The following is a 13330-nucleotide window of genomic DNA, read 5'->3' on the forward strand; positions in this document are numbered from 1 at the left end:
TTATTACACTAAAGAAAATTTAAAAACATTTTGAACTTAGCACGTCTGTCTGTTTCAAAAATCGTATAAGCCCTTTCTGGCCTAAGCACCTTTAAACTTTGTATAGACCTGATCCAGAGAGATATTTCTAAAAAAAAACCTCAAAATCTGTAATCTGCTCTAGTTAAAACTAACGCATCGTCTGCTAGTGTCGACACTGAATTTAAGGGGAATGTATACTGCTGTTTTAGACTAGGGCTATAGAGACTACTCCATACTGATGAATTATGATGGGGAGTATTAAAAAACATTTTTAAATATATATAAAAGGTATATTTACACCATTAAAATGAAAAATTATGAAAATCAAATATCAATTGAATTATTAAGAGTAATAAACTTTTCAATGAAAAACATGTCTAAGATAAAATTGTATTAAATAAATAAATGCGGTAGCTAAGATACTTGTATTGAAAATGACTAGATCTATTCTGTTCACAGTTCTAGTATGATATTGAAGTCGTATTTTCTGATGGGGATAATAGATAACGACTACTTACTGGCACATGTGTTTGCCCAATCATATTGCAAATTTGATTTGCTATTTGGGTTTGTTGGTTCTTTGAGATAAAAATCTAGAACTATTATCACTGGTACTGGTGCAAAAATGAAGATTTGAATATCATTTATAGAATGCTTTTTACCTCGACCAATTTAATGATAGTAATTCCCTCTTATTTTATAGAAATAATCTTATGTTATCTTTACAGATCAATTCAGATTACAAGGTTTTGAGCTAAGATTAAGTTCTAATGGTAGATGTAATATAGATGGATATAAAAAATCTACAGTTTGTGACAAAGCCTATTTTAAAATTAGTAAAAAGAAAACCTCTTTGCAATCTCTTTAATGTCACCATCCAATGATAGAACAGTTACCTGACAAAAATATCTTACAAGGAAATTACATTCCTTTCTCTCAGATAGAATGTGCAACAAGCCTACTAAAGTCTTAATAAGAAGCTCTATAAATATCATAAAAGTCCTATCGAGGGAAAAGTAGCTCAAAATATGGAAATAAGCTCTATGGAATAGGTTTAAACGGGCCAAACTTAAGATATCAGTCCTCGAATATATTTTTTTACACCTTGCCTTCGTTATGATTAGTTTTTTTTTTATTGGTTCACATGCAGCAAACACTAGAACTGTATAGCTTTTCTGGTTTGAACTTTGCATTGGAAAATAATCAAAACCGGAAGTCATGCATGCTCTGTTACTACAGATTAAAGCTTTTTCGTAAAATTCATTTACATGATGAGTTATAATTTCTTATTCACTAACAGTGGGCTTAAAAGCACCGGTGTTGAAAGCTAAAAGTAAATGGCTAGAAGTTCGGAAAGATCCAAAAGCCATGGCTTAATTCGCTTGCCACACTGGGAGCTGTTCGCAGTTCTAGTATGATATTGAAGTCATATTTTTCTGATGGGGATAATAGATGACGGCTAGTTACTGGCATTTGTGTTTCTCTATCTTTATTTCAAAATTGGTGAGCTTTTTGGGTTCATTCTTTCTTTTAGATAAAAATCTTGAAATAGTATCAATGGTACTGGTGCAAAAGTGAAGATTTGAATGTGTTTCATTAATTAATTAATTAACTTTTCAGAAGTTAATTTCAGTTAACTTTGATCAATCTAATGAAAGTTGTCTTTACAGATCAAGAAAGATTAAATGGTTTTGAACTAAGATTAAGTTCTAATGGTAAATGTAATTATAATGGATATCAACAATCTACAGTTTGTTATAAAGATACTAGTACAACAAAACGAGATATCTACAATATAAATAGTTGTAATCAATCACAAAATATACAGTTTAATGGTAGTATAGTATATATTAGTGTAGAAAATCCCACCAAGCAGGAGACAAATATCTCGCACTCTGTGAAGTAGAAATATTTGAAAGTGAGTGTTTTTGTTATACGTATTTAATCTGCATGGATATGTGCATATGTTCCACCGTAAATACAGTAAACATTAGTCTTTGCCATAATTTAACTGTTTATACTTATATACCTCTAAGGCATCTTGTTAAAAAGAGACAAACAAGAAAGGCAAAACTATCAAGATATACTATCTAAAAAACCTCTTAAACGAAACGGAAAGGATTCTTAACTCCTCAATATGTGATTCAATTATGTATTTTATTACTCTCTAGAATGTGGAAGTAATTGTAAAGATGGCTGTGATTCTAGTGGTAATTGTAACAATTGTAAGTCTGGTTACCATGGTAATAAATGTGATACACTATGTCCTACTAATTGTAATGGTGGTTGTATCCAGAATAATGGTGATTGTGTAGCTTGTAGTGATGGTTATTGGGGTATAAAATGTCAGTCACAATGTCCTACAAACTGTAGACTGTCTAAATGTGATAAGAACAATGGATATTGTAGTGAATGTAAGAATTATAACTGGGGAGATAAATGTGAAAAGCGATGTTCAATTAACTGTAAATATCATTCCTCTATTACTTGTTATAAAACTAGTGGTAAATGTAACTCTGGTTGTAAAGATACATGGTATGGTGATACATGTAATAATAAATGTAGTTCTAAATGTAAACAGAGTAAATGTAATATAACTAATGGTTATTGTACTATTGGGTGTATTAAGGGATATTATGGTGATGTATGTAACAAGGAGTGTAGTAGTAATTGTTTTGAGAAGACATGTCTCCAGACTAATGGTTCATGTACCGATGGTTGTGTTTTTGGTAAAATTGGTGATAAATGTGCTGAAGGTAGATAGAGATTACTGTTTAGTAATATGATCTGTAAGGGCTAAACTTTGAAATTACAACCGTTCAAGATGCGTTAGTTGTTGTATGTACTGTATGTAAGGCATCGTTTGTGCAGTTAGGAAAACTATGATTTTATGAATAGATATAAAATATGTTTGATATTTGACTAGTTTTGTGATTGAATTTTAAATTTTCTGATCATTACTATATATCATCCCTAGTCTATTTAAAATACATTAAATTATAAAATATTCCATTTCACTGAATGTTTTCCAGATTGTCCCAATGGAACATATGGATTAAGATGTAGCTCTACCTGTGGTAATTGTTATAACCAAACTATCTGTCATATCGTAACTGGTAGTTGTGATCTAGAGCTGGGCTGTGAAGCTGGTTTTCAAGGACCAACTTGTAAAGAAGGTAATAACCTATATTTCCTGAAATTACTTTTTAACAGAATGAAAGAATCTGTCTGATTTTGTGTTTTAACGGTGACGCATGTATGGAGAAAGCACTGAGGTACAAAACTTAATCACCAGTATTCTTTTTGGAGTGCATCTATGGTAAATTTAAATCATATTTTGGATAATGTAAAATTTTAGCTGAGGAGGACACTTTGCATTTCTACCCAAGGAGTATAAAACTATACCCCAAGTTTCCATCCCTCTGAATAAATTCATTTTTTCTTGGTCGTTTTCTACATATTTCATAATGGCAATATGATTTTGATAAAGCCGTGATATATTGTGATATAGAGAGTAATATAATTTATATTATAGTAGTTGAGAAAGCAGACAATAGTATCACCATTATATCAGCTGTAACTGTTACTTTGATAGTAGTTATTGTAGTTGTCATCGGTCTAGTAATAATTATAAGACGGTAAATATTTGTTGTTTGGGATCTTGTTGACTTTTCCTTTTAATGTTTTTTATGCTCTAGGATATTCAGTTGCTAGTAATTAGTCGTGTTAAACATCAGAAAATACCATTATTCTTACAAATTGATTTGGAAATAGTATGTGCTCTTGTACGCGTCAATTATTGTAATAATACAATTACGTTTTTTAAAAGCAAAACCTAAGGAGATCATAACCCTGCGAAAGAATTACTATGAATGAATGAATAAATTACAAGGAAATCCTTATTTTTCTAGTTTCTTTTTATCTTGTGTTAGTGTTAACAGTATATTGACAGTTGACAAAGTAGTTAATAACTAAATTTATTAATGACATTGGTAGAATGGGATGGAACAGACCTGTATATGTTACATGTCCTATTCTAAACGTACACAGTTATCTGTTATTCTCATTCACTAATATCAATTTAATATCTGTTATTCTCAAAGTTTTAGTCTTTTGCATTTGTATTGAATTTCCCTTTTTTGCAGAAAACGACGGAAAAGGGATCTGAAATCAAGTACAAGAGAGGATATGTCTCTTTCCAACGCAAAACGGTTGTACGAAAATGTCAACATAATAAAAGATAATGAGGATAACCAACAACAAATCTACCAGAATATTGAAATAGTTAACTCTACATTGTCCACAAAGATAGATTTACCAGGCTTATGGGACTACAGTCAAACCAAAAGAGACCAAATAACAAAGCAATATCAGGTTTGTTGATATAAATGATAACAGGATTATTAGAATTATTAGAATTATTAAGTCCTTCCAACCATTAGCTCATTGCACTGTATTAAGGTTGAACACTTAAAAAGCTTTTATACACCTCGTCCGTCACAACAAGGTAGGCTCTTCATCACAACTAACGAAAAGCGTTCAGTGTGAGTATCGCATCCGCTGTTTGAATTATGTGTTTGAAATACAATATGAAAAGAAATATTTTCCGATTTCGTTACCGATATCTATTAACTTCTGTTGAATTTGTCGTTCTTATTGTGGATTATGATATATATGTGATGTGTGTCCAAACTATGCCCTTAAATTCGCCATTAATGTTTGTTTTTGTAAAACTAATGCATTATCAATGTTTAATTTTAACTAAAAGTATATCAAAAGTGATATTAGTTTTTTTACAAACTTGATTCATTTAGAAGGAGGTTTGATGTACCAAGGTATTATTTACACATTGTCTTGTATTTTAACTTCAGAAATTGCCTAAAGGACTTTGTCGGCCACATGCCATTTGTTTGAATGAAATTAATGGACCAAAGAATAGATACAAAAATGTGTGTGCTTGTAAGTAAAATTATTGCCCTGTTTGCAATCAAATCGTCTTTTTACAAATGAAATTAATAATCAATTGGCTAGCTAAAAGCAACATACTATAAAATATGCTGAAACAAAATGAGATGACAAATTAATATGAATTTAACATTTTTCATAGTTGATGATACCAGAGTCAAACTAGAACCACTAGAAGATGATCCTAATTCAGATTATATCAACGCCTGTTATATTACTGTAAGTTATAGTTTTAGCTGATAATAATATTAATTCAGATTATATCAATATCTGTTATATTACTGTAAGTTATAGTTTTAACTGATAAAGATCTTAATTCAGATTATATCAATATCTGTAATATTACTGTACGTTATAGTTTTAACTGATAATGATCTTAATTCAGATTATATCAATGTCTGTTATATTACTGTAAGTTATAGTTTTAGCTGATAATAATATTAATTCAGATTATATCAATATCTGTTATATTACTGTAAGTTATAGTTTTAACTGATAATGATACTAATTCAGATTGTATCAATATCTGTTATATTACTGTAAGATATAGTTTTAACTGATAATGATACTAATTCTGATTATATCAATATCTGTAATATTACTGTAAGTTATAGTTTTAACTGATAATGATACTAATTCAGATTATATCAATATCTGTTATATTACTGTAAGTTATATTTTTAACTGATAATGATCTTAATTCAGATTATATCAATGCCTGTTATATTACTGTAAGTTATAGTTTTAACTGACAATGATCTTAATTCAGATTATATCAATATCTGTTATATTACTGTAAGTTATAGTTTTAACTGATAATGATCTTAATTCAGATTATATCAAGTTCTGTTATATTACTGTAAGATATAGTTTTAACTGATAATGACACTAATTCAGATTATATCAATATCTGTTATATTACTGTAAGTTATAGTTTTAACTGATAATAATCTTAATTCAGATTATATCAATGTCTGTTATATTACTTTAAGTTATAGTTTTAACTGATAATAACCTTAATTCAGATTATATCAATATCTGTTATATTACTGTAAGTTATAGTTTTAACTGACAATGATCTTAATTCAGATTATATCATATAACACCTATGAATATTTGTATATTTTCATATTATAGAAATATGATCAGACTTCGAAGTATATCGCATCCCAGGGTAAAGTATTGGTTTCTATTAAATCATTCAAAGCTGAAATTCAAATCTTATATGGTCATGATCATGGGCATATGATGAAACATCGAATACTCTTTTTCATATATAAATAATTTGACATGACCGTTTTTTACCTTCTTACTGAACAAGGAAAAAGGGAAACTTAAACAACATTTTCAAATGTAACAGTTTCCCTATTGTCACTGACTAATTAACAATTAAGATTGATAGTCGTGTATTATATTAAAGGGGCAGTATGCAAACTTTTCATTATCAAAAACGTCGTAAATTATACCTTAAAATATTTCTAAAATATGCTACTTACGTTTATTTATCAAAAACAGAGCGTACTGGTTGTTAATTAAGCAGTATGACCTTGGCTCTATATAATTAGTTTAAACCTTCAGAATAACTAAGAGGCATATTTCTCTATTTCGCATAAATCAGTACAGTAGTTTTCTTACGCCCACCAAAAAGCATAACGAACTTACGTACTGTTTTACATAGTTTTGGCTGGATTTCTAGTTAAATCCTTCAGATACTTTAAAGATGGGTTTCCTTATTTTTAAGTGTCAAATTAGGCAAACTATTTGATTAATTGGTGTTTCTAATGAATTATCATGTATTCTTAATCATATCATTATGATCTTATTGCAAATGATTAAGAGTTTTAACCAATCATTAATGTCCATGTATGCATAGTCTGGACAAACAAAAAAAGATTTTTTGACCTTTCTTGATCGGTCACTAATTGGAATACTGCTAGTAATTATCTTCTAATTTAACTAATTATAAATTGATTATGGACATGTGAGAAAAACTGGTATTTTTGCAAGTCATTAGAACACCTCTACTTTCTATTCATATAAGTATTAGCATTTTTATAAATGAAAATAAGGGAACCCATCTTTAAGGGACACGTATGTCTAGATTTTGCTGCATAGTTATCATTAGAATGAGCGAAAAATTCGATCTACAAAAAAAGCGCAAAACCCTTTTAATATTCATTATAATATTAAAACTAATATCGAAAGAGAACTTTGTTGTACATTTCCATCAAGATTAGGATTAATGTCATTATATTATCATATTCCAGGACCCATTGAAGTTAATTTGGAAGAGTTTATAAGAATGATATGGGATGTTGATGCTAGTAAAATAGTTATGTTAACAAATCTGTTTGAAAACGCCATCGTATGTATAAAATCAACTTTCTTTCTAATATATCGTTATGTAGTCGCCTTAACGTGAGATATCATTTACAGGACAGATAGTTTGGATATGATGTTGTTATCGGCGATACCTGCTCGTGAAAATGCTGGCTGTCCATTGTACGATTCTCTAGAAATGGAGGGGGGGGGGGGGGCGTATGATACCCACAGCATTATCACCTGGTGTAACAAATCCTGTGTTAATAGATAAAAGTTGGAATCCTAACATGAAAGATGATATAAAATCCCACATTATTGTACTTTATATTATTTCAGGAGAAATGTAAGCAGTATTGGCCAAATATTGGTAAAACACAACAATATGGTCAAATTAACATGAAACTGATAAAGGAAGAGGTTTATGCCCATTTCACAATAAGAGAAATACAAATAACCAAGGTATAATATTTCAGTGGTTGAGATTTAATATTAAAGCGTTTGCCAGTAGGAAAACTTGACCGAATACTGGGAATTTCGTTCAAATTTATCCGTTCAATTTTCAGTTTGACAAGCAACACTAAGTAACAACGGACACTATAATTTTTCAGTCAGTCTGTGGGATTGATAAGATTGTGTAGGACAGTTTCCCACGGGACAGTAGCTCACTAATGGGGTAATGCTAAGTAGACAAATGCTCACTATAGACAATTGATAAACCAACAAGTGGTTGCTTAGCAAGATACGCCCAATTTCCTGATACATTTTCAGTATATCAAGGGCGGTCACCAATCTGTGTCAAATCATACCAAAAATCTCATTTGTGCAAGATATAGTTGATTTAATCAAACACAAAAAATTTAATAAAAACTCACATAAACTATCACCTCTATCGCGTTAACAAGCCAACAAATTTTGATACGTTTTTACTAAGTCAAGGGCAATAACTCATATTCCGTTGATCGAAAAATCGTCACATTCAATCTTGACTAAGATCTCATCGTTATAAATATTCAAGGGCAATAACTCAAAAACCGTTCATCGAAAGATGGTCAAATTCGAACTAGTCGAACCATATTTCATTAAAATCAGATACAAACTGTTGTCTCTATTGCGTTCACAAGCCAATTGTGGATGGACTGGGGCGACGACAATATACGACCACATTATAATGTGGGCTTATAAAAATGTTTAATGCCTCTTTTAACTGATACACATATGTGTTGTCAAAGTGTGACGGCAGAGAATCCAAACCAGGATCATCTTTGGTGTTTCCGCGAATTTATGCTTTCTCCGTTTTTATATGATCAACTGGCAATAAGGCTAGCTAATTAATCATTCTGGTGAATAGCCTTACCCCAGAAGAGCCTGGGTACACATTAGTTAGACCTAGGTCGTATACATTACGCCAGGTACTCTGAGTCAGATGGTAAAAGCAGTATTGGGTGGTGACAAGGCAGCAGTGGCAGCCTCAATTGCTGCCTTCTCAAAGTCTGTGATGATGGTACTTCGGTCTGGATTGAACTTATAGTCTTCACAAAGGAGAGCATAGATAAGGGTTATAGTGCGTCAGGACGACTAAAGTTAAAGCAGCTTAACTATCAATCGTTCTTCGAGTCTGGTTTACTGTTTTAGGTGAGTCTTCAGACGGACATAAAAGTCAGCTTAGTTAGAATACCATTACGAATGCGCATTATGACGATGATAATGGTGGGAATTTGTTAGCGCAGACATATTAGCCAGTAGTTTTCAGACGGAAAAACTAAGCTGGCTTAACTATTCAAGCCATGTTTTAAGCCGCCTCCGATGTAGATACAAGTTAACGCGACTAAAAAAACCGGGCTCAAAGATCGTCTGATCGTCTGAGACTGGCATAGCAGTTGCAATGTCTCCTTGATTGTGGTGCCCGATTCTCCCATCATTTTCTCGTAAATCATTTTTTAACTTTGGGACTGATAATGCTCATTACCAAGATTACAGAAACAATGATTCATATGAAAGTTTTGGTGAAGATATTTCAGTCAGTTTAATTCTTATTCATATTTTATGATCGGAAAAATGGATTTGTAAAGAATTACAGGCCTTATTTGTCGACTGTATAACTTAAGATATAGTATTTTAATGATATATTTTGGACAGAGAGGCAAATGGAGACAATAAAGATTTCTTAACGTTATTTTGATATTTTCTTATACCAGAACTCAAATTCAAGAATATTCCGACAATATCACTATACATCATGGCCTGATAAAGGTGTACCATCTGATATTGCTTCATTGGTTGAATTCCGTAATAAAGTCAACAAGTCATCATCCAAACGTCCAGGTCCCATGATTGTTCATTGTAGGTAAGTACACTCAATTGTTATTTCTGTTTTCATTTAAATTCATCAAAGGCTTACCAAATAGGAATATCAATTATATTGAGACGCATAAATAAAATCAAGCGTGTTTTCTTAAATAAGCATATACAAGCCATGGCTTAATATAAGATTTGAACGACATATAGCGACGAGGAGCACATATAACAAATACACAAGACAATGGAGCACATAAAACAAAAAAAACAAGACAATATTATTAATGAAGTGTGTTATATTCCATAATATTGTCTTGTGTTTTTGTTAAATGGCTTAATAGACGCACAAACCACTGAAGACCTACTTATATTAATATTAGTGTATTTTCAATGGAATCTAGGATTGACGTAACGAAGATGTAATACACCAGAATACGTAATATGATTTATGTCACTTATATTTCAAAAATTTTGGCCTCCCATCATTGGCTTTTACAGTTCTGACCGTGCGAAATTGTTGGTTTTTTTTCAGTGCTGGTATTGGTAGAACTGGAACATATTTAGCTTTAGATTATCTGATACAACAAGCTCAAGCTGAAAATTCTGTAGATATTTTTTCTTGTGTATCACAGATGAGACAAGAAAGAGTTAACATGGTCCAGACTGTGGTAAGCTCAGAAATTTATATGGAGAATATGCGGAAAATAATTTGAATCATGTAAAGTAATTTAGCTGGGAAGCCTTAAAACAACGACACCGGCTCCGGCACTGTTAACAGAAAACATTACACATTAAAAGTATCACCTTCAAGGGAGTAGCATATAGTTAGTAAAGCAATCGGACATTTAAGAGAGAAGTCGAAGCGATTAGTTCTTGATCAATACTTGACTATGAAAAGTGTTCTTCATGCCACCAGTTTTAATATTATTTTTCTTTGTCAGGACCAGTACATCTTGCTTCATGATGCTCTAACAGTTTGGTATATAGCTGATGATACAACAACATCAATAACAAATTATCCTCAAATATATAATCAACTTCTACAACAAGATAAACATAATAATACATCACAATTACAACATAAATATCAGGTATATATGATTTGTGTTTTGGGAGGATGTTGGGGTCATGTCGTTATATAATCTATTTGTTATCTTAAAATAAAAAGATTGAATTAACTTTTAGTTTGGAATGATACTTGCCTGAATGTATGTCTCAATAGCAGGCTTTATCTCACTTTATTCTCAAATCTGAATTACAAGTGTTATAAATTTGTCAGCTTCACATATTTAAATCATAAAATAAAACTAGCTGATGATCTATATTTGATTCATAACAATTTAAACTATGTTTTTGATCTAGTTGATGAATAAAATAAGTTGTAAGATAGATAAAGATGGTTACTCAGAAGCTCTTAAACCAGAAAATATAAATAGAAATAGAGATCAAAATGTGTTAGCTGGTATGTATAATTTCATTTCAATATTGATTACAATTACACAGTTTTTTTAAACTATGTTACGTCAATGTCCGATGTCAGTCGTTAACGTGAGGAAAGATATAATTTCACTTTTTACAGTTTTCAACAGACTGATAATCAAATAGCACAATTCTAGTTTTCATAAATGGATGTTGTTTGAGATGCGATGAAGATCGATTTGATGTGTCAATAAACATGAAAGATGACAACATGGCGATAACAAATGATGATGTGGCAGTGTCAAACAGTTTTGTTGTCTTGTACATTGTCCATATGTTTTGTGAAACCCCATAAGAGTGTAAGTAGCTCTGCTATGTTAAGAGCTCAAATTATCATATAATCTGAAAAAACCAATGATTGCCTTTCAACAATAACTACCACGATCACAACGGGTTTGGTAGAATGAAGAAGACCAAGTAACTCACGCCACACCATCCAAGGCCAAGTTTCATCGCCACGCCACTGGATCCCACCTCGAATTATCAACTACAAAATACAGCACAGAATCATCCAATCCAACTACATCGACTACCAACTACCTAGTTTGCGATATCAGTATCCGTTGGAAACAAACGTTAACCTGTCATCTACCAACCGGTGTCTTCCCACATCGCCCGTTCCCATTTCGCCCGTTCCCAATTCGCCCCTAAATTATTTCCTTTTCGTCCCTTTCTCCGTTTCGCCCCTTTCCCATATCACCCCTTGCAATTTGCCCCTTTTCCATATCGCCCCCTTCCTAATTTTCCCCTTTCTCCATTGGCAAGTGGCGATATGGGAAGCGGCGAAATGGGATTAATTGGAGGAGCTTTGGGAAGGAGCGAAATGGGAAGGGGCGATATGGGAATAAACCCTACTAACCCTAGTTTTTTAGCCAGTTTTCTCTATTGTAGTAGTATAAACATAGTAAAATATTGTCCTCTCTTTCTGTTATTTTTCAGCTAATTCTGCTAGATTGATGATAATGAGATCAGCCTATGAGAATTCTTCCGATTATATCAACGCAGTTTATCTTCCGGTAATTAACGTTATTAAAAGTGCTTGTGGTAAAAAAAAACCGTCACATACTCTGCTTCTTATTAGAGATTGTTTTTAAATTTTATGAAGGAAAAGCTGCAAAAACTTAATAATTATTGAAAGTCGTATCATTTACTTCTAGATTCTATCGTTTCGTTTTGGCCCCCAGGTAAGTCCCAACTGGTGAATATGCAAGTGTACACCTTTTGGCCAAGTTTGATACTTTGAACTTTATGTCCATTCTAAGAGGTAGTATTCCTTTAAGGCCTACGTTAATGTCATAGATAGATGCTTGGATAATCTGATTTAATTCATTTCAGAGTTACAAGAAAAAAAGAGGTTATATTGCTACTCAAACACCTCTACCAAATACAGTAGAAGATTTCTGGTTAATGGTTTTAAACTCAGAAACAAAAGTGATCATAGCTTTAGATGACAAAAAGGAAAATGTAATTATTTCAAGCTAATCAGAAATCGGAAAAGACGATTAAACCTTCTGAATTCGAACAGAAATATTTTCGGCTAAATTTAAACTTGATGAATTTTAGGATTTGCTTATTATTAGAAGTCCTATTGTAATATATATTAACATAATCAAAGCTTAAAGGTCAATTTAAGCCAATTTCCAAAAAGCCAGGATGACTTTTGATCATTTGAGAGAAGTGTGATATGTATAGTACTAGTTAACTATCATTATTACTATAGAATGTTGGTGAATATATACCTAAAACAGAAATAAAGTATGGTGAAGTGATGATAAAACGAGGAAAAGAAGATAAAAATAGTCATGGCTATTATGATGTTATTTCCTGTGAAATATCTCAAGAATCAGTGAGTATACTGATATTGATATATTGCTCTGTGACCCGGGCCAGTGCTTTTATTGAGACTCGTCTTAATAAACCCTAATACTGATATAGATTTATATTATATGTTGTTGTTACACCCACTCTTACCTAATGTAATGATCGGGTGTATACTTTCTAACGGTTTTCCTAATTTGGAGATAAGAGTGAGAGGGTCAGAGGTGAACAGTAGTAACACGTGATGTGGTCTCGAACACTTGGAAATCAAAGAGTCATTTGTCCTAACCTTGATTCCCTCTCCGCATATAGCATACCGATGTCCATCATCATAAGCACAGACTGGTACAGAAAAGTCTTGTGTAAAACTTTAATTCAATTTCATTTGTTTCGATTAATAATTATATGCGGAATGTACATCAAATCAAAA

General features: G+C 31.8%; 3 protein-coding genes across 3 annotated transcripts in view; all 3 read left to right on the forward strand.

Moving 5' to 3' along the window:
- Nucleotides 1-2245: 2245 nt before the first annotated feature.
- Nucleotides 2246-3193, forward strand: LOTGIDRAFT_86674 (hypothetical protein; the record flags this gene model as incomplete). The annotated part of the gene is made up of 3 exons (XM_009058593.1): nucleotides 2246-2390; nucleotides 2457-2582; nucleotides 3054-3193. Coding segments are annotated over 3 exons (411 nt in total), but the record flags the coding sequence as incomplete, so codon positions are not given.
- A 1913-nt stretch (nucleotides 3194-5106) lies between these two features.
- Nucleotides 5107-10316, forward strand: LOTGIDRAFT_145554 (hypothetical protein; the record flags this gene model as incomplete). Its single annotated transcript, XM_009058594.1, has 5 exons — nucleotides 5107-5215; nucleotides 7224-7351; nucleotides 7645-7767; nucleotides 9504-9652; nucleotides 10136-10316. The coding sequence occupies 5 exons, from the start codon at nucleotides 5107-5109 to the stop codon at nucleotides 10314-10316; spliced, it is 690 nt and encodes a 229-aa protein (XP_009056842.1).
- Nucleotides 10317-11854: 1538 nt separating this feature from the next.
- The window catches only part of LOTGIDRAFT_175699 (hypothetical protein), a gene marked incomplete at both ends in the record, with an annotated part of 9654 nt that continues 8178 nt past the window's right edge, over nucleotides 11855-13330 (forward strand). Inside the window, 5 exons of the mRNA XM_009058595.1 lie at nucleotides 11855-11975; nucleotides 12022-12098; nucleotides 12240-12266; nucleotides 12418-12546; nucleotides 12803-12928. Of these exons, the coding sequence (XP_009056843.1) occupies nucleotides 11855-11975; nucleotides 12022-12098; nucleotides 12240-12266; nucleotides 12418-12546; nucleotides 12803-12928 (480 nt within the window). The remainder of the gene's footprint in view (nucleotides 11976-12021; nucleotides 12099-12239; nucleotides 12267-12417; nucleotides 12547-12802; nucleotides 12929-13330) is intronic.

Source organism: Lottia gigantea (genome assembly GCF_000327385.1).
Source record: "Lottia gigantea unplaced genomic scaffold LOTGIsca_349, whole genome shotgun sequence".
NCBI lineage: Eukaryota > Metazoa > Mollusca > Gastropoda > Lottiidae > Lottia > Lottia gigantea.